Source organism: Branchiostoma floridae, chromosome 8 (genome assembly GCF_000003815.2).
Source record: "Branchiostoma floridae strain S238N-H82 chromosome 8, Bfl_VNyyK, whole genome shotgun sequence".
NCBI classification, from domain to species: Eukaryota; Metazoa; Chordata; class Leptocardii; order Amphioxiformes; family Branchiostomatidae; genus Branchiostoma; species Branchiostoma floridae.
The window spans coordinates 22109782-22128966 of record NC_049986.1 but is presented as its reverse complement, the minus strand read 5'-3'; the positions used below and the strand labels follow the sequence as shown (position 1 = coordinate 22128966).

Here is a 19185-nt window from a genome sequence, read left to right as displayed (position 1 = left end):
ATTATCTGGTGATTTAATAACTGGAGGATAAGACTGTACAAAATGCTGTGATTTCTTTGATAATTGAAACGATTGTGCATTGGGATGACTTTAAGGTAATTATAGTAAACTCAAACGTGCAATGTCATTTATGTAACGTCTTGTGTCAGTCTGTTAATGTCCCCCTGCATGTTTGGTCAGTAATGACCCACGAGACCTACGGGATACATGTTACTTTCTTTTATCTCAGAATAAAGAATGATTTTACTACAGAAAAGCATGATCCTCCAAATGGCCTGTGAAACTCTAACCGCACATGCACCCACCCAGCTGTAATTTATGCCCCTAGTACAGTGACCTTGAAACGTGAAGAACAATTCCAAGTTTCCAAACAAGGCCTGAGCGGTGTTTATTTCTCGCCCCGTCTGGTATAACCCCCGGAATGATGAAAGCATCGATCGGGCGGGTAAACCGCGTAGAGCCTGTCCCTGGGAAAATTGGATTTGCAGCCATCTATCTCATCTCAACTGTAGCGAGGACGGGCCAGTGGTTAAAATCAAATCAGCGGAGGGTGGGTTGATGTGTGGGGGAATCTATCTTGCTTGGGCTGGTCTTGTGTTGGGTTAGGATCAGGCTGTTTTGCAGATAACAATATATTGCATTGACATGTTTGGACTGCTAGTTGGATGGCAATGTTGTAGGAATTATACTTAGGATGTTTGTAATATAGCAGCAGAATAAATTCTATAGATAATAGAGAATTGTAGAATTTATACAATGTCATGCAGTTGCTGGACTTATTTTGTATTATGTATTGCTCTACAGCCTCTACCTAGATACGCAACCTTCACTCACTTCATCAACAAAAAATTGTACTGTTGTTACTCCAACCACTTTTGGGTTGATAACTTTATTATCTTAAATGTCAAGATTTATTACAAAGTCCCAACATACATGTAGGCCAGAAAAAATATAATAGCAAGTAAAACATCAAATTCAAAAGGACAGCAGTACTGATCATGATCTAAGTAAGACTGCAGGAGAAATTTAATCAGTTGTCAAAATTGGTTATTACATTGTGAATCTATCTTTCACACTGGTAGTTTCCTTCACAAACTGGTAGCCTGGAAAAATGTGAAAACCAGACCTAAAGCCTGATCTTCATGATATCTCAAGGAACAGTGGACCATGGGTCCTATTTTTCTTGGACTGTATATAAAGTGCAAAGTTACCCTTTATGGTAGTGTGCATGCTGGGTGAGCGACACAGCTGGAATCAAACTTTTCAATACAGCTTACAATGTTACATACCAGCGAAATGGTATGTCACCCCGTAAGGGGCGGTATAACCCCGTTGTGTGTTAACATGTGCAAACATGTGTGATCACTTCGACCAATGATGATGATGATGATAGTTCCGCAGGGCCGCTAACCATTGGGCTACTCACGCTACTGCACTGCAGCTATGGCATGTACATGTGTTTACACTAGTGGTGGGTTAGGTGTTGAGTACAGTCAGGCATGGCTGACAGAAAAGTCCAGAACACATGGAGAGTTTATCGCTGAGGTCGGCTGTTTGGGATGGTTGGTTGAAGGTTTGCGGACTGAAATGTTACCAAAGAGATCTCTCTCAGTACTGGTGATATGGTACAATTTGTTTAGATTGTTAGATAAAGACATTGTATGTACATATTGAAAAACATTCCATGGACTGAAATGTTAGCTAAGGGGTTACTCTCAGTACTGGCGATATCAGTGTTAAGATTGTTGGTCGTAGTGAGTGATATTCTGTGGATTGAACATTCCAACAAAATGATCTTCCAGTGACGGAAATGTTGCAGAGAGTTACTGATAGTGAATAGGGAGAGAAGGGTGCCTGTTTGGCATTCCTAGCCAGTGTTAGTTAAGGGATTTGTCTTTGACAGAAAAGCTGATAACAAATCCCGTGATGAAAGGAAAGCTGGTTGTTTGACCTTGTACTACAATTTGTAGGTTATGTTGAATGTGAAAGACATTCAGTACTACAGGCAGTCATGATAAAAGGTTTTTAAGATCATCTCATTTTCCTAGAAGCAGTAACATGCATTGGCATAATACCGGTAGTAAGACTTATACCGGTAGATTAAAAATACTGGAACTTAAAGAGATCTACACATGCAACAATAGTTATTTCTGAGCTGTGCACACTTCAGACATCTAGGTGTCCAATACATCATTTACAAAGCATCGATAACAATGCATTCGAAGACAACAAGGCCAAAAGTTTTCAGTATCTTTTTCGGGCTAGGCAGCTCGTCGTGGGACGAACACACTGTCACATTCATTGCCAAATTTATAGATCATAATTACACATGCTCACGGCACAAGACGAACATGATTTCAACACAATCTTGAATTTCTGTTGGTGACCTACAACTCATGTACATGTAAAAGTGTGAAGAACCGTTGCATAATAGCCCGGATCTACGACTGAATGGGCAAAATTGAACGTACGCAGCCATTTTCCCGCCATTTTTATATCTACGCTAGCAGTGAAGTGTTACGTCATAGCGGTTGTGACGGACAGAAGTTAAATGAAAATTCTTGACAGTATACGTCCGTTTTCTCATGACATTTTGTATGCTCATGCAGGTTTATGTTTTATGCATTTACTGACAGAAAAGGAAGGAACATCAGAGGATGTATAAATGTACATAGCGGCAGTTAATTGTGCCGTGTTTCTTCCTACCGGTATTTTGTACCCCCTCCCAACCACGCGCCCGTTCGCCGTGTAATTCCGCGGCGTGTTACAATTTCAATATTACGCTTTTAGCAGGACAAGAGTGGCAGAAAAGTTACACAGAAGAAGTGGCAAGGGTAACCTATAACTGTTACAGCAACATGTAACTGGAGAAAATGATGCGTTGACAATTTGTCAAATCAGTATGGCTAGAGAAATCGTCGTAAACGTACCGGTATTATGATAATAGATGTTACTAGCTGTTGTTGTTTTGCACATGTTAACATGATGTACATTTGTCCTTTGTCTGCTGTTGGAGTTTACCTTTATCTGGAACTTGAAGAAATGGTTAACGCTGAATTCAGGAGAGTATTCTACTTATTACTTGTTGAATCAAGAAAGGCAATTAATAAATGTAAAATTTGGTCTGCTGATCATGCAAATTCTAAACATAGCACAGTTACGTTACATGCATCTATGCAGTTGTATTTTGTTGATTTGATATATAGAGCTTATAAATTAAGGTTGGCAATGTTGTATATTGAACTTAATGTTTAGAAGTATAATGTATGTTGATGGGGTATGCATGCATGGGGTGGGGTGTGTCTCGAGAATGGTAGAACTCTATCACTTACTGTTAAATGAAGAAAGGTAATTACAAAAAATCTGGTCGCCTCCCTACAAATTTTGTGAAGAAGACTGATTCTCTACCAATTACTGGAAGTCATAATTAAATACGCTGCCTATGCCTTAGGGAAAGGGGGCATACAGACCTCCTGTGTTTACTGATGTCTTGAAATTTCCCTGAAGACTTTCAATTTTCCACCTGGGGTCTGATAATTATGATAGGGCGCAAAACATTGCTTGTACATGTTCTTCAACTTCTTGTTCTACTGTATTCTTATATTCTGAAGTTATCTTCCCCTCCAGAAAGGGGAGGGAGAAACACAAATAGCATGTCGAACATGGAAGCTCACGTGATTATTGTACAGTAGCATCTAATAATAGTATATAGACGTTCTTGCTTAATACTTTAAGTTTAACATTAAAGTTTAAGTAATTAACATTTTGTCTTGAAGTACTTAACCTGAATTGACCAAACATAACAGAATATCTCACAAGCCAGTCACTGTTTATAGAATCATAGCATATTCTGATGTTCAAAACGTACGTCATGGTTTTTAAAGCAACAACTGTCAAAACAACCTGGTTTATTTATCTAGTAACTGCTCTTCATTTTGTTTATTTATTAAATATCATTGGAACTTGTGCATGGCACAGAATCTGCTGATTATGCATTTTCTAAAGATAGCACAGTTGCGTATATGTTACATGCAACTAATAATGATAGATGCTTTAACAGTTGTAGTTTGTCAATTTGATACAGAGCTTATGAGATAAATTAAGGTTGTACATTAATTTTAATATGTAGAAGTATGTTGCTGGGGCCATCACTCACTCACTTTCACTATTTGGTTTAGCGTCCGTTGTTCCCTGTCTTGCAAGGGTTGGACGTTTCAGGAAGTCGTTTCGGTTTGATTGCTGCCCTCCATTTGTTTTTGTCAAGGATGTTGGCTTTTTTTGCAAGTCCAGTTTTCGTAATATCTTGATTCATTGTTATGCCATATCCAATTTCCTTAGTTCGTAGATACTATAATGTGAAGATGAAGCAAGAATAAAGATGGATGAAAGAAAAAAAATTTAACTGACATAAGTTGGTACTTAGCTAGAACAGTGCTTTGTGCACCAAGGTTGCCCCCCCCCCCCCCCGAGTCATGTTTTTATGTTGATCCTTAGCTTTGATGTTCTGAAATATGAGAGCCAGCATCTTAAATTGGTGTGGCCTGAAGAAAGGCATGATGACTACGTTGTTTATTGATTATGGTCTGACATCTGTGTTAGCCAGTGAAATAATATCCTTTACTTATGATCCATATTTTAAATATAGTGTAAATGCATTAAAGTTCGCGGTGGTTTTAATTTCGCGGTAACACCATCGGCTGCAATCTAATACCATTATAGAAAAATGTTCGCGGTGGTTTTAAGTTTGCGGTGAAGTGGTCGCCGCGAAAACCGCGAAAATTAATCAACCGCGAATATTTCTGCATTTACAATAGTACATGGAAATTCTAGATCTGTAGCTACAACTTAGGATCAGGAGAGGCATAAAAGAAGGAGAAGAAATGAAATAAGTCATTTATTATTGATACTAGATCTATAATTAGCAAAGTTTTAATCAAAATCAGATAGTATGCCATTTTTCATGAGAAAGTGCTTGTAAAATTTACATCTGACTTTCATGAAAATAAGAAACATTTTAGGTATTAATAGATAAGTTGTGTTCCTTATTAGACCATTGTACTTAATAAAACTCAAGGCATTGTATGTATTTATTATATTATAGATTTGCAAGTCATTGCCTGTCATTACTTAATCACATTGAAAAAAACTCTGATAAATCTAGACAAAAATTACATCATTAATCAATGATATTGGAAATAATCTTTTTCCAGTGACATGTAAAGCTGAACTCTACATCTCATAGCAAGCTGAAATCTAGGACTTTATCTTGCAAATGGTTACCAGGTTCTGGCATATAAAAAGAACGGGGTTATCTTGTTTTCTACATGTATGAGGGTTATAGAAGTCCATGTACTGTGCAAATGAGTGTTTTGTAGACTTTGATGCAAGAGATAAACAACATTTGCAAGGTACCCCGGCAACCCTTTCCGTTTCGTTACCGTAGCGACCCCCGTTTGATCAAGATGAACTAGAAGCTGACTAACTTGCTTGTCTTCTCTCTTCCCCCTCAGGCATCGTGACTTCATGAAAGATTGTCCGAGCGGCGCGCTACGGAAAGAGGTTCGTCTTTTATCTCTCTGCTTTCCTTTGAATATGACTCACATCAGTGACAAGTCACTGACAAGAAGGGAATATTTCTTTTGTAAACTTATAACACATAAAACATGTTCATGGTCTTGTAAGTATGTGTCAACTTTTAACCTTAATTGGCCTTCTTTTCTGATTCATACTTCATAGGCTTGCAACAGATCTGTGATCATAGATCCAGTTTATAGCAGGAGATATTAGTCATGCATACAGTAGTTAATGTAACATCTATAAAGGTATCAACTTACATTTCACATTACAAGTGTGTTCGTGACAATGTCTCGACTTGATTATCAACTTACGATGTTGTTACTTATCTTGGGATTTACTTTTCTTAGTGGTAATTTTATCACAGGTACTAAATAAAACGTGAAAAAAGAAAGTTTCAAAAGACTAGTAGAAGCAATATTACAATCTTTCTACAAAATTTGGACAACTCAAATAAAGTGGTAAAAGTATACAGGTGGTCACTAAAGACAGGGTTCTTTTTTAACCTTAATCTATTCATGATATTAGCATGATTACAAAATAGAACAACAGTGATTACATAACTGTCTATGTATGGGTAAGATTCTCTATTATTAAAATCAGTCCTTGTACAATTGTGCCTGCAGTCCACGTTTGAATTCCCTGGCTCTTAATGGCTTTGTGATATCGTTAAGACCTGTTCACACCTGCACTGCCGCATTAAATGGATTCACCTTACTCTGTGTTTGGGTATCCGGCATGTTAAATGGCTGAGCCAATCCATACAGATGTGATCAGAGAAAGCCATGTTAAAACATATGACCTTTGCTGTTAAGTGTTTGGTGATGTGCAGCTGTGCTAGTCCCAAATTTTTGGCTCAGGTTCTGGATATACAAAATGTATTTATAAGAATGACTGAGAGAATAAGTTGGGACAAAGATTTTAAAAATCTTGGCCTAAGGATTGTACTACAGAGATTAGACATGTTTTTTTTTTTACAATTTTAACTTTCAATATTTGTTTATGATCATTTAGAAGCAACTTTACTTGGGGTCTTGAGAAATATAAGAAATCTTAACTTTACAAGTTCCTGAACACAGCATAATATTGAGGAAATCATTGTTCCTTTAACTATAAAACCCAGGCTTTAACTTTGTTAGTTTAAATTGATAAGATTTTCCTATAATAGCAATTTCTTGTTTTCTCCTTCACATCTAAAGTAACCAGGACTACATTATTATCCCCTTAACACAGCCTTCACAGGAGGCATTAGTTATGCATACAGTAGTTTATGTAACATCTTACATTTAAACTGTCTGCACAAACACAGCCTTCACCTTAGTCTATAATAGGCACGCGAGTTTGTCATTTTCCATTCACCAACATTTGAAGTTACCCACTTGTGGAAAACCCATCAGGTCTTACATGTATAATCACTGACACTTGATTATCCTAGTGATGCACTTTCTGTGGCGGCGTTTCTGTTTTCATGCCTTTTTCACTCCCACACAGGCCAGGGTTATGTATGTAACTTGCAAGTCTGTGGCTGAAAATAACACCTTGGGATGGAAACAGTTTGTTGATTGTGACAGGTTGGACTGTCACAAGTATGCAAATTTGGTCATAACCCCTCAAAATTCTCCAATAGAGTAACTACACTTTGGTTTGAAGATAGAGACAGTTTTGTTAATTTAAACATTTGGACAGTCACAAATATGCAAATTAGGTCCCAAGTTATAGTAACTCTCAGATAAACTACATGTTGCAGAATATGCAGGCACTCCTGCCCACCAACAAGGTAATGATATGCGGTGCCTCACGCTTCCACTTTGACTGAAATTATGACGCCCGTATCACAACTATATCAGCCCCCTCCTCAGGTGACTGTACCCAGTGGATGTAGCCTTCAACAAAGAAGTCAGCGCATTTTTTTCGGCCCGGTCTGAGAGGTTAACAGGGTCAAAAAAGTTAAACCGAAGTCAGTCGTTATTATCAGCTAAATAGCGGCGGCGGCCAGTTCTGTCCGTCTCGCGCCGTTTTTGACGGTGTTTGAAATAGAACATGATCGAACAGGGGCGGGGCTCCGGAATCGGTCCATTACATAAACCAGCAAGATTTTCTCTTCAACATCCTTGCAAAAGCCGGATTACTTGAGACAAAATACTGTCATTTATGCTTGCATGCATCCAGCTTATTCATGCTTGCCCAGTCTTTTATCACCGTAAGCACAGGATGTTACAGATATGCAAATTAGGTTCCAACTCCTCAAACTCTCCTATAAACTACATAGTGTAGAATATTCCATAAACCAGCTACGATATCTCTTAACATCCTTACATTATATAAAGCCTTACTTGAAACAAAATAAATTTATGCTTGCAAGCATACAGCTTCTTCACGCTTGCCCAGTTTTTTATCACCCTAAGCACAGGATGTAACAGATATGCAAATTAGGTTCCAACTCCTCAAACTCTCCTATAATTTATCAAGTACACAATGTAGAATATTACTTAAATCTCTTTAACATCCTTACATAAGCCTTACTTGAAACAAAATAGATTTATGCTTGCAAGCACACAGCTTCTTCACTCTTGCCCTGTCTTTTATCACTGTGAGTGCAAGATGTTACAAATATGCAAATTAGGTCCCAACTCCTCAAACTCTCCTATAAACTACATAATGTAGATTACATAAACCAGCTAGGTTCTCTGTTTAACATCCTTACATAAGCCTTACTTGAAACAAAATAAATTTATGCTTGCAAGCATACAGCATCTTCATGCTTGCCCAGTCTTTTATCACCATGAGCACAGGATGTTACAAATATGCAAATTAGGTTCCAACTCCTCAAACTCTCCTATAAACTACACAATGTAGAATATTACATAAATCTCTTTAACATCCTTACATAAGCCTTACTTGAAACAAAATAGATTTATGCTTGCAAGCACACAGCTTCTTCACGCTTGCCCAGTTTTATATCAGCGTGAGCACAGGATGGAGTAAGCTGTGCGGTATCGATCGCAGACGGGGCGCGTTATTGGGGTTAAAGGAGTCGCCAATATTACTTGGCCGTGTCTGGGGAACAGTGTGAATCGTGATATGTCAACTGTGAAAACCTGGGGGTCTACACGGAATGCGCAGCTCAAAATAGCTTTTGCCTTGTGCTAGCAAAGCATTTTGATGGCCTTACAGTGATACGTCATGTACGTGTACATGTACTAAGGGCAACCTGATGTTATCAATTGTGGACATATGGTATCACATGGCCTGGTTCGATGCATGCAAAAACTGTGCTTAGCAATATTTTGATTTGTATGCAAACAAAAACTGCTATGAAATTTAGGTATTACACCGTGACTGTAATTCTTGTACTAGTTGTAGTCAAGCAAAAGCTATTCACATGCAAGCAAATGCTGTAGTCATGCATGTAAATCGTTATTGATGACGAAATGTTAAAATACTTACAGTAGTCCAAAAACAAATTTATTAATTACGTTGATGAAGGTTAGACATCAAGGTAATTAGGTACACAAGATAAAACAAGCAACATATAGATAGATATTTAATTAGATTTGCCAAAATCTATTCAGTTGCTTGGGGAACTGTTGTCTTGCGAAACTGATAGATTCATCCCCAGGATTTTAGTTCTTGCCAGAAACTTAAATGAGATTTGGGTCCAGGATTAGCTCTTCTTGAGCTGCGAGGATTATCTTGTATTAAGTCATCCAGAATGGGGGATCAAGGCTTTATATGGGATTATGTTGAGATATGCGAGAGGTTTAAAAAGTATTGTCGTCTGGACAAAATGGGCATTGTAAAGGAATAAACATCATTATGACTTTCTGCATTACTGCCATGGAGAGATTGCTGGAATTATTAGTAAAGGAATGAAATATGTAAGTATATGAAATATGTAGTGAAATATGTACTAGCCTGGTCCCGACCTCCTGTTGTTGATGTACTAGTAAAAAGTAGTATGTATACTATGTATGTATTAAAGGAATAGTCTTTTGAAACTTGAGTCAGCAATCAGAGAGAGGCTGCCGCTTTGACAGAAATTGAAAGAGTTGCGTTAGACTTAGAGTCTAAAACCACACCAATTTGATAGGCTGGTTTTCAAATTTAAGACAGATAATACTGAATTTAAAGAATTAGATGATCATCAAAAGAGCCTGATTAAAAAGAGTTTGTATCATAACTCGTACACATTCATATAAGATTTTCTCCTTTACATAATTTTATATTTTGTACTTGGGTGCAGATAGCAGGGTACACCCAAAATATTTTCTTGAAGAACTTCTCCTCCAGCTCATACCTGAAATGAACCACCCCTGAGCCTTTATATGACCCCGGTGAGGTTACTGCTCAGTCCCTGATTGATTCCTTGCCATTAAAGGGCAACGTTTCCCCGATGCTTTTAGTTCAGAGCTGTACGATGTGATGTAATGACGGCTCTAAATGCCAGAATGGGACATGCTTTATCGGCTAACTGGGCAGAAACTACTGTACAGGCTATACGTGTACTTACTGTTACAGTAGATCTTAAAACTTTCCCTCTGGTTTCCTGTTGTGGTTTTTGTGGTCATCTCTCCACCACAAAATCTCCACAACCATGTATTTCAAACACAGTAACAGTAACTACAGAATTGCTTCAACTGCAAGATAATTTGAAACACAGCAAAAAAACTGAGTATCCCTTTACTTAAAACCACTGAGAAAAATGAATAAATTTACAGTACTCTACCCTCTAGTAAACTCTACCTATCCTGTAGTAGACACAGGTTAGAATGTAAGTTACCATTTCTGTTTCATTATTGTATCTTTATGAATATTTCAAAACATCCCAGGTAATCCAGCTTATCTGCCAACCAACTCTTTTGAATTCATATATCTTCTTTGGAATTTTAATTTGCGATGAGAAGTAATAGAGGTTTAATGAAGTAACAGATAATAAAGGTACATATATAAACATACATGTAAAATAATTTTGTGTGTATTATTTCAATTTATTAGTAGAAGTAATAGATGTATAGAACCATATTGACCAATATTCCGAAAAAAGAGATAAAGCCATTGGGTGGAATCTGTGGGTGGGATCTGTTGGAGACAGTATTGTTAGTACAATCTGTTGTTTTGTATCTAGATTTTTTTTTATCAGCACAAGTTACTTAACGCTACAAAATGTACTTCACCTTTATCTGTGGGGTAACCTATATTTTAAAACAGTAAAAAACAGAGTATATAGGGATGATTTAAGTTGATGGACTGTGGCTCTTAATTGCAATACATGTCATGTATTTTCAAAATATTGCAGTTAAAAACCACTGTTGGTTGCTCCTTATTTTTTTAAATACCATGTTTTTTTAAAACAATGGATATAGGTTATTCCACGAATAAAGGTGAACTAGCGTTAATATATAGTCTAGAACCATGTTGACCAAATTCCTAAAGAGAGATCATAAAGCCATTGGGTGGAATCTGTGGGTGGAATCTGTTGCAGACATCAGCTGGTTGGAGGCGGTATTGAAGCTGACGGGGGTTTTCTGGGGATGAAGTAGATAATTGCTGGATATAAGCCTCCTCCTAGCCTGGATTCCATACCCCAACCTCAAGATATATCTTTCGTGTTGGGGTCTGGCAACATGGCTGTAGAAAGGTTCTCGAAGGCCCGTTGATCAGTGGGAGGAGAACCTAGGATTGATGACCACTCTCACCACAGGTAGCCAGCTACAACACACCACAGTTGGTCAGCAGGCTATCACAGTAGCGAATCAGCTACGTTATGGATTCAAAAAGTACAGTTGGGGGTCTTTAACCAATCATGGCAGGGGTGTAATTACCTCCTGCTGATCCTGTGTTGTTCTATTGGTGGAGTTTTTTGCCCACTATAAGGTGCAAAATTGAGAAGAGTTCCTATCCCATCCGCCCAGACCCCTGCACGATTGATACTTGAGATCGGGCTGGGGTTTGGTAACCAGGCTAGCCTCCTCCCAGCAGACATTGGGATGCCAGAATATCGCATCATGCGCGCCACTCATGAACACATGGTACATAGATTGTGATTTAAGAAGAGATTATTCAATGAAAGAAGTTTCCAAAATTTCCCCATTCAATCAAAGTAGAAAAAGATTTAGAGACCTAGCTGTTATGCCACTGTTAGTAACTGTTTATATAAATTATAAACCTGGAAAGTTTGCTCTCAGAAAAGAACCAGACTGGTGGGAACGACTTGCTTTGTGACCCAGAGTGTCTGAAGCAGCTGCTGTCTGACCATGGGTTCATTCAACTCTAACCCAGAAAAGTCTGGCCCATTTTGTGATCAGCCCCCTTTAGTGGACCGACTGTCCGTTTTAAAGATGTTAGAGGCTATTTTTAGCAGAAGAGTTACTACCTGTCAGCCTAGATCTGTAAACATAATTATATGTCACACTGAGTATGTGGAGAAGGACAACCTCAAGCCAACCGTTCACAGTTACGCCACATCTTCAGAAAAGACGATGGAGCCGCATGTTCCCTGTTTAGGAACTTTATTCGAACCGACACACAACAAACATGTTTCGCGGTGTGGCTTCCTCAGTGTTATGGGCTCGAATGTCATATACATGTCACACTGGTCAGACTAGGGTTGGGAAAGGGACTGTCTTCTACATGCAAGACCTGTTCCTCTGCCTTGTACCTGAAATTTGCTTGTTGGGGTGGAGAAAGATATCACTCTGTCCGCTTTTATGAGAAATTGTATTATTGTAAGTTTAAAATGACATATTTTGTAACAAAAATCAACAACATGGGCTCCAAAATAATGTGAGGAAAAAAAGGGAAAAATGTAAAACTGGAGACAGCCCTGTTTGGAAAGCCATTTCCACACAATAAGAAGTTTTACAAATCCATATGTCATTGCTGGATCAGTACATGAAGACTTCTTGTTTTTCAGAGCCTACTTATTGGTATCATTTAGGTATGACTCATAAATTGTGTATGTCTGACTTAAAATTCGGTTGCAATTTCAACTCTTTACTTCCTGCTCTTTCTAGTTAACTTCATCCCTTTTTTGTGTTTTTTTTCTTCTTTTTTTTCCTATTGAGTAGGACAGAATTGCATTGTCCAGGCCCATACATTGTTTTGACGTGCAGTCGTATCCTTGGCCTGTTTAAGTAATGATTAGTAATCTGCAAACAACAGACCTCCCGTCTTTAATGTGTAGACTTAAAAATATGAAAAATAAATTTCCAAACAGGGCTGTTTCCAGTTTTGCATCTCTTGTTGTTGCTGCAAGACAAAGATTTCTTGATTAACGGGGGCCGCCCTAAGACGGTCCCCGTCGTAAGACGGTACGGATTTTTTGCTGATCTTATTATCCATAAGTACACCGTGTTTGTTGCCACTGACTATGTTGATTACAAAGGTAAATTAACCAAGTCCATGCACACAGCTTTAATTTGCATTCCAACATATTTACTTCATGTTTTTTTAAGAGCAGAATTCTAACAGTAATGTTGACAGTGCTGAATCACTGCGGTCACCGGCCTCTGCGTATTGGCGGCTCGTGTCGCTAACTATACGAACTCATCCAAGCAGTCACACAACTGCCATGATACACATAAATAAAGCTCCATAAAACACTATGAATATGGGTCTTCAAATGTTTGTTGAGTAGAAAAGCAACCAAAAGGAAGCGACATAAACATTGCCACCATTGTACTCCCAAGGGAATGTGGCCGTGAAGGTGGCAGACTAGAGAATGCTCCAAAGATTTATTTGACTGTAACAAATGATTCGTGCTGTCTATGAAAATAAGACTTGACAGAGAGATGTAGATGATATTTTCATATAATCAGACCGAGTTTTGTTGATGTTGGCGGTGTCGTTTTTTCGTAATGTTTTTTTTAGTCGGGCATTCACAATCAGTGCATTCAGCCCATTGCCCGTAAAACATCAGCTGGATTGTTCTAGGTACAGCCTTCCTCATGTGAGACAAGAAGTACATACAGTCACGATTTTACTGTCAAAAGAAAGCTAAAATATCATACTATTAATTTTTTTCTGTGTACTTAAATTTACCACTTACTTCTGAAGAGAGCAAAATATAAAAAAAAGCGTACCGAGTTAGGCACACTGTCCAGCGTAGCACAAAATTGGAAGGTTACATACACGAAATTGTCTCTCAGTGTTTGCCGCTTGTAACACGCAGCGCGAAAGGTTCATGAACCACATGAATGCATTTCTTATTCAAGTATGTTGTTCAAATCTATGAGTAAAAAATTCAGTCATCAAAATTTGACCACTCTCAGGCAACTAGCGATGGAGCGCCATGAGTTTGAGCGCAAGAAAAAGCGTACCGTGTTGGGGCACCTCCCGTTACAGAGCATATATTTCATATAACACAGTTATTTAGTTATGGCTTATAATGATAAATCTATTCCTTTAATTTTTTTGCTTTTCTTCTTCGTTTCCATTTTTTTCCATACTGAGTAGAACAGAATTACACTGTTCTGGCCCAAACATTGTTTTGACGTGCATGAAACATCCTTGGCCTGTTTAAGTAATCTGCAAACAAAAGAACATAAAGCTTTCATCTTTAATGTGTAGACTTAGAAATATGGCTTTTTCCAGTTTTACATTTCATGTTGTTGCTGGTTGACAAAGATTTCTTGATTACAGAGCATATATTTGGTATAACACAGTTATTTAGTGATGGCTTATAATGATAAATCTATTCCTTTAATTTTTTTGCTTTTCTTCTTTGTTTCCATTTTTTTCATACTGAGTAGAACAGAATTACACTGTTCTGGCCCAAACATTGTTTTGACGTGCATGAAACATCCTTGGCCTGTTTAAGTAATCTGCAAACAAAAGAACATAAAGCTTTCATCTTTAATGTGTAGACTTAGAAATATGGCTTTTTCCAGTTTTACATTTCATGTTGTTGCTGGTTGACAAAGATTTCTTGATTACAGAGCATATATTTGGTATAACACAGTTATTTAGTGATGGCTTATAATGATAAATCTATTCCTTTAATTTTTTTGCTTTTCTTCTTTGTTTCCATTTTTTTCATACTGAGTAGAACAGAATTACACTGTTCTGGCCCAAACATTGTTTTGACGTGCATGAAACATCCTTGGCCTGTTTAAGTAATCTGCAAACAAAAGAACATAAAGCTTTCATCTTTAATGTGTAGACTTAGAAATATGGCTTTTTCCAGTTTTACATTTCATGTTGTTGCTGGTTGACAAAGATTTCTTGATTACAGAGCATATATTTGGTATAACACAGTTATTTAGTGATGGCTTATAATGATAAATCTATTCCTTTAATTTTTTTGCTTTTCTTCTTTGTTTCCATTTTTTTCCATACTGAGTAGAACAGAATTACACTGTTCTGGCCCAAACATTGTTTTGACGTGCAGCCGTATCCTTGGCCTGTTTAAGTAATGACTAGTAATCTGCAAACAAAAGAACATATAGCTTCCATCTTTAATGTGCAGACTTAGAAATACGGCTTTTTTCAGTTTTACAGCTCATGTTGTTGCTGGATGACAAAGATTTCTTGATTACAGGAGACTCTGAGCATTTGTTTGTAAAACACAGTTATTTAGTAATGGCTAATATATAATAATAAATTCATCCCTTTCATTTTTTTTGCTTTTCTTCATTTTTTCCTTTCTTCTTTCATACAGAGTAGAGCAGAATTACACTGTTCAGGCCCTGACAATGTTTTGACGTGCAGTCGTATCCTTGGCCTGTTTAAGTAATGACTAGTAATCTGCAAACAACGGAACATAAAGCTAAGTCTTAATTATTCATAGCCGCAGCTTTAAGTGCCGGCTGGGTACTGCACGCGAGCGGAACAAACATTTCTCACACTCAGGTTCAGCTACGGTCACATTAATTTTGTCACTGTTGTTGTACATGTAGGACTTGGATTTATGATACTATTTGAAAGACAGAGAGCTCGAGTTACAATGTAGTTTAAGGAACTAGACCGGTGCACCTATTTTTTCAATGTGGGTCTACCTGGTATATATTTGTTTAGTGTTACATGTGTAAGGGTATTATTTATTTAAAGGCATTGTATTATATTAAATTTCAAGGGAATTGATAAAGCCTTTGTGGTACTATCTCTCACCTCACCTAACCTATCCCTTGACCTTCTAGTGGCTCGTTAGGGCACCATGACATCACTTACTTGAAATCTTTAAAGAAGCTAATACAATTTCAAATCAAACTTGGAGAAGGGGAGATGAGCTTTGTAATTAGGTTTGAATTTGCTTATTAATATTAAAGTTAGTTAAGGTTGGTAATTATGGTTTGCAGGCAAAGTACTAGTGTACTCAAATTTATGTTGACGTGCATCAAATTGTTTTTTGGGCACCAAAACTTTGTAAAAAATACTTTTGAGCCCTAACTGAACAAACAAGTTCACAGGGATATATACCTTTAATCTCTGAGTCAGCTAAAATGTGTGCATGCTTACTTCTGTATGTATATAATATTTGCCAAATAATATACATGTATTTAAGTACTCAAGCAACTTTTTTTTGGAAATCATTTTCAATACTGTATCTATTTTCTTGAGCAACATTTAGTTGGCATATCATTACCTGGATGTCTAACCTTCATGGATATATATTATGATATTCCAACTTTTGAAAGAATTTTATGATACATGTGCAAAAAAAATTGTGCATGTATATTGCTATATGAAAATGAAAAGGTTTACTGGTTGTCAATGTTAATGTAGCTGTAGACATTTCTTGTAAGCTACAAAATAATTTATGATTGAACAAAAGGAATTATTATCATAAAACAGCCATGCTTGCAAAATTGTCAAAAGTTCTTGGAAAGGGAAAGGCCCACCTCAGAAGTTTCCTTATCACAATCTAGCACATGTGTGTCCTCTGTAACACATAACAGTTTGGAAGGCCATAAAACTGTTCATCACAGAGAGCAGGGTTTTGCTGGGCATTGAAACAGGGTCAAAGTTGGCTGTAGCTGTTTGTTTTTGATGCTGATTTATAGATATAATCTGATACACACAAGTATACATGTATCTAACTCTCAGTAGAGGGTATGTGCAGTCTTTATCAAAGCTTCAAATTTGTTGCTGCATAAGCTTGTATAGGTATGTCCCTGTAGCTCAACTGTTAGCAGCCTCACAGTTTCTGTTTCCAACTACTAGTATTTGGTTAAGTTGGACACCCCTGTTCAAAACCTGGGAAGGGCATATCGGTTAGGACTGCACTCGTCTTTTGGAAAGGTCTGGACATATATAATGGGGGTCCCATGTTTGATATTGTCCCACCAGCATGTTAAATGGGAAGGGCTAGCAGCCCTGCACTGTAAAAAATATACCCTGCTACAGAAAGTGATGAACAGCAAGGAAACTTGCTAACCTAACAGTACGATGTATGTGCCACTATTAGTAATGCTAGAAATATTTAGGCAAAGATGATGATGAATAAGGTGAACAGCAACAAGTTAGATGTGTGCAGTGGGTTGGGCCATTAAGTCAGTCAACAAAGGTCACACTGAAGATTGAAATACCTCCAGACGTAATCTCATATTTGGCCTTGGAGATAATGACGTCCTCTGGCTTGTGATGGGGTTAAAGAGGTACACAATAAATTGTTCAATTTCTTCTGCTCCGCCCCCTTCCCCAAAATGATGAACAAACTGAGTAAAATTGTTTTGCATCTTTACAGATCTGTTTACTAAAGATTGAAATAAAGAATGAATGAACCATATGGTACCTCCAGACATAATCTCATATTTGGCCTTGGAGATGATGACATCCTTTGGCTAGTGATTGGTTAAAAGAAGTATGCAGTAAAATTCTTTGCTAAATCATTCTCTTCCCCCAAGCCCACAAATGATGAATATGTGTGAAAATAGAAATGTTTTGCATCCTCACAGATCTGTTTACTGGTAGTGGAAAAACTCTGGAGTCATGGCCTTGTTGGTGTAATATAAGAAAGGTCATATGCATGATTTCATCTATGTCGGGGTCATGTGGGGTCATTGATACTTTGAGCATGTATAGCGAAGGGCTGTTGGTACCCAAGTACAAAAAATATCTAGGTACAGCTTCAGTTCACACTCTTGAAAGTACTTCATTTTTTACTTATTTACTTTAGTCACTAAAAATTATTATTACAACCATAAAGGTTAAAATTTAGCCCTTGTTATAAAAGAATTAAACATTATATAGATTTATGAAAAGTTGACATTCTCTGCATATTAAGATTAAATGAACATTCTACTATTACATGTTAATTGCTGACTTTTTTTCTGTATGTCATGGTCACATTGTCTAGGTACTAGTACAGGTACAGTTGCAGGCAGTGCCTGCATATGCATGATTCTACATTTTATGCTTCACTAGTGTTGAGCAAGTTTATAAAAGGTGCCCATGGCATTTTATTGTAACAGAAAATATGGACTTGGAAGTTGTAAATTCTGCAAACAACATGAAAATTGGACTCAGTTTGAGGCTACTTTGAATATACATGTAGCTGCATTTTTTAGGCTATGGCAGGGCTCTAGCCAGCTTGAATTTTTTTTCCGTCAGCAAATTCCAATTGTTGCAAAAACCGTGAAAATTAATTTCCGCTATGACATTACAAAGTAGGAAATGTTGTCATTGAGAAAAAATAAGACGCCACGCTGACGTTTTGTAATACAATTTTTATATGAACAACTATCAAATCTCTATAAACATCGTATTGAAGCCAAACACGCTGATCAGAAATATGTCGGCCGTCACAGTACACAGTCCCCAAGCCGCCTGTAGCTTCCACCAAGGATTTTTGTCCGTCAAGGTTGACGGATTGGTTTTTAAAATTTTCCGTCACACGCAGCAAATTTCCGCCAATTGACGGAAAAACGGATGCTGGGCTATGGCGATTATGGTTTAAGCTTTATTTGGAATTTTATGTCTTTGATGCTTTACTGGGAAAGTCTTAAATTTGAGGAAAGATGTAAAATGTTGACACATTTTATGACCGTTGTTGCCAAGTTGATGCAAAACCCCTAAAGACAGGATGACTAGTGGAATTTTCATGTAACATTGTGAAACTCATTTGTTTTGCAACAATTCATTGCAAAGGCATGTCTATTGGGCCATTTGTAAGCAAGATGAGCTGTGATGATGTCACATGTTTTGGGGGAGATTGACAGAAACAGAGTAGATATCAATTGAAAGAAACATAGAATTCTACCGCACAAGAATATTATACAGTACTGTACCTATTAATAGTATATTCCATAACTTTTCTTATGCTTTAACAAGCTGGAATAGCATATCTGTGCCCCAGTAATCCATTAAGGAACCCTAAATTCTTGGATGTATGTGTGATTTTGACACATTTTATGACTTTTTCGTGTGGTTGCTCCTCCAAGAGATAATATAGTTGTATGCCATTTCATAGGACCAAGAGACTGTTACGTCGACCATTTAACAGTTAGGGTGATATCAATGTTAACGTTTACTTTTATTTTGTTTCATTCTATTTTTTTAAGTGACACAAAGCCGGAAACATAAACATAAAGCCAGAGCTGCCTGGTTGTGCTAGATTTTAATGGTGCCCTTTGAAAGGTACACCTTGCAATATGGCAGACAAGAGAGAAAAAT

General features: G+C 37.4%; 2 protein-coding genes across 16 annotated transcripts in view; one reads left to right on the top strand and one right to left on the bottom strand.

Moving 5' to 3' along the window:
• The window catches only part of LOC118421949 (zinc finger protein 208-like), a 516296-nt gene that overhangs the window by 161273 nt on the left and 335838 nt on the right, over window positions 1-19185 (bottom strand). The window lies entirely within an intron of this gene.
• LOC118421042 (neuronal calcium sensor 1-like) overlaps window positions 1-19185 on the top strand; it is a 53918-nt gene that overhangs the window by 9371 nt on the left and 25362 nt on the right. For all 15 annotated transcript variants that reach the window (XR_004831801.1, XM_035828199.1, XM_035828193.1 and 12 more), the window contains exon 3: window positions 5511-5559. Coding sequence is in view for 14 of the 15 variants with exons in the window: in XM_035828199.1 (XP_035684092.1) it covers window positions 5511-5559 (49 nt within the window). In the remaining variant the exon portion in view is untranslated. The remainder of the gene's footprint in view (window positions 1-5510; window positions 5560-19185) is intronic.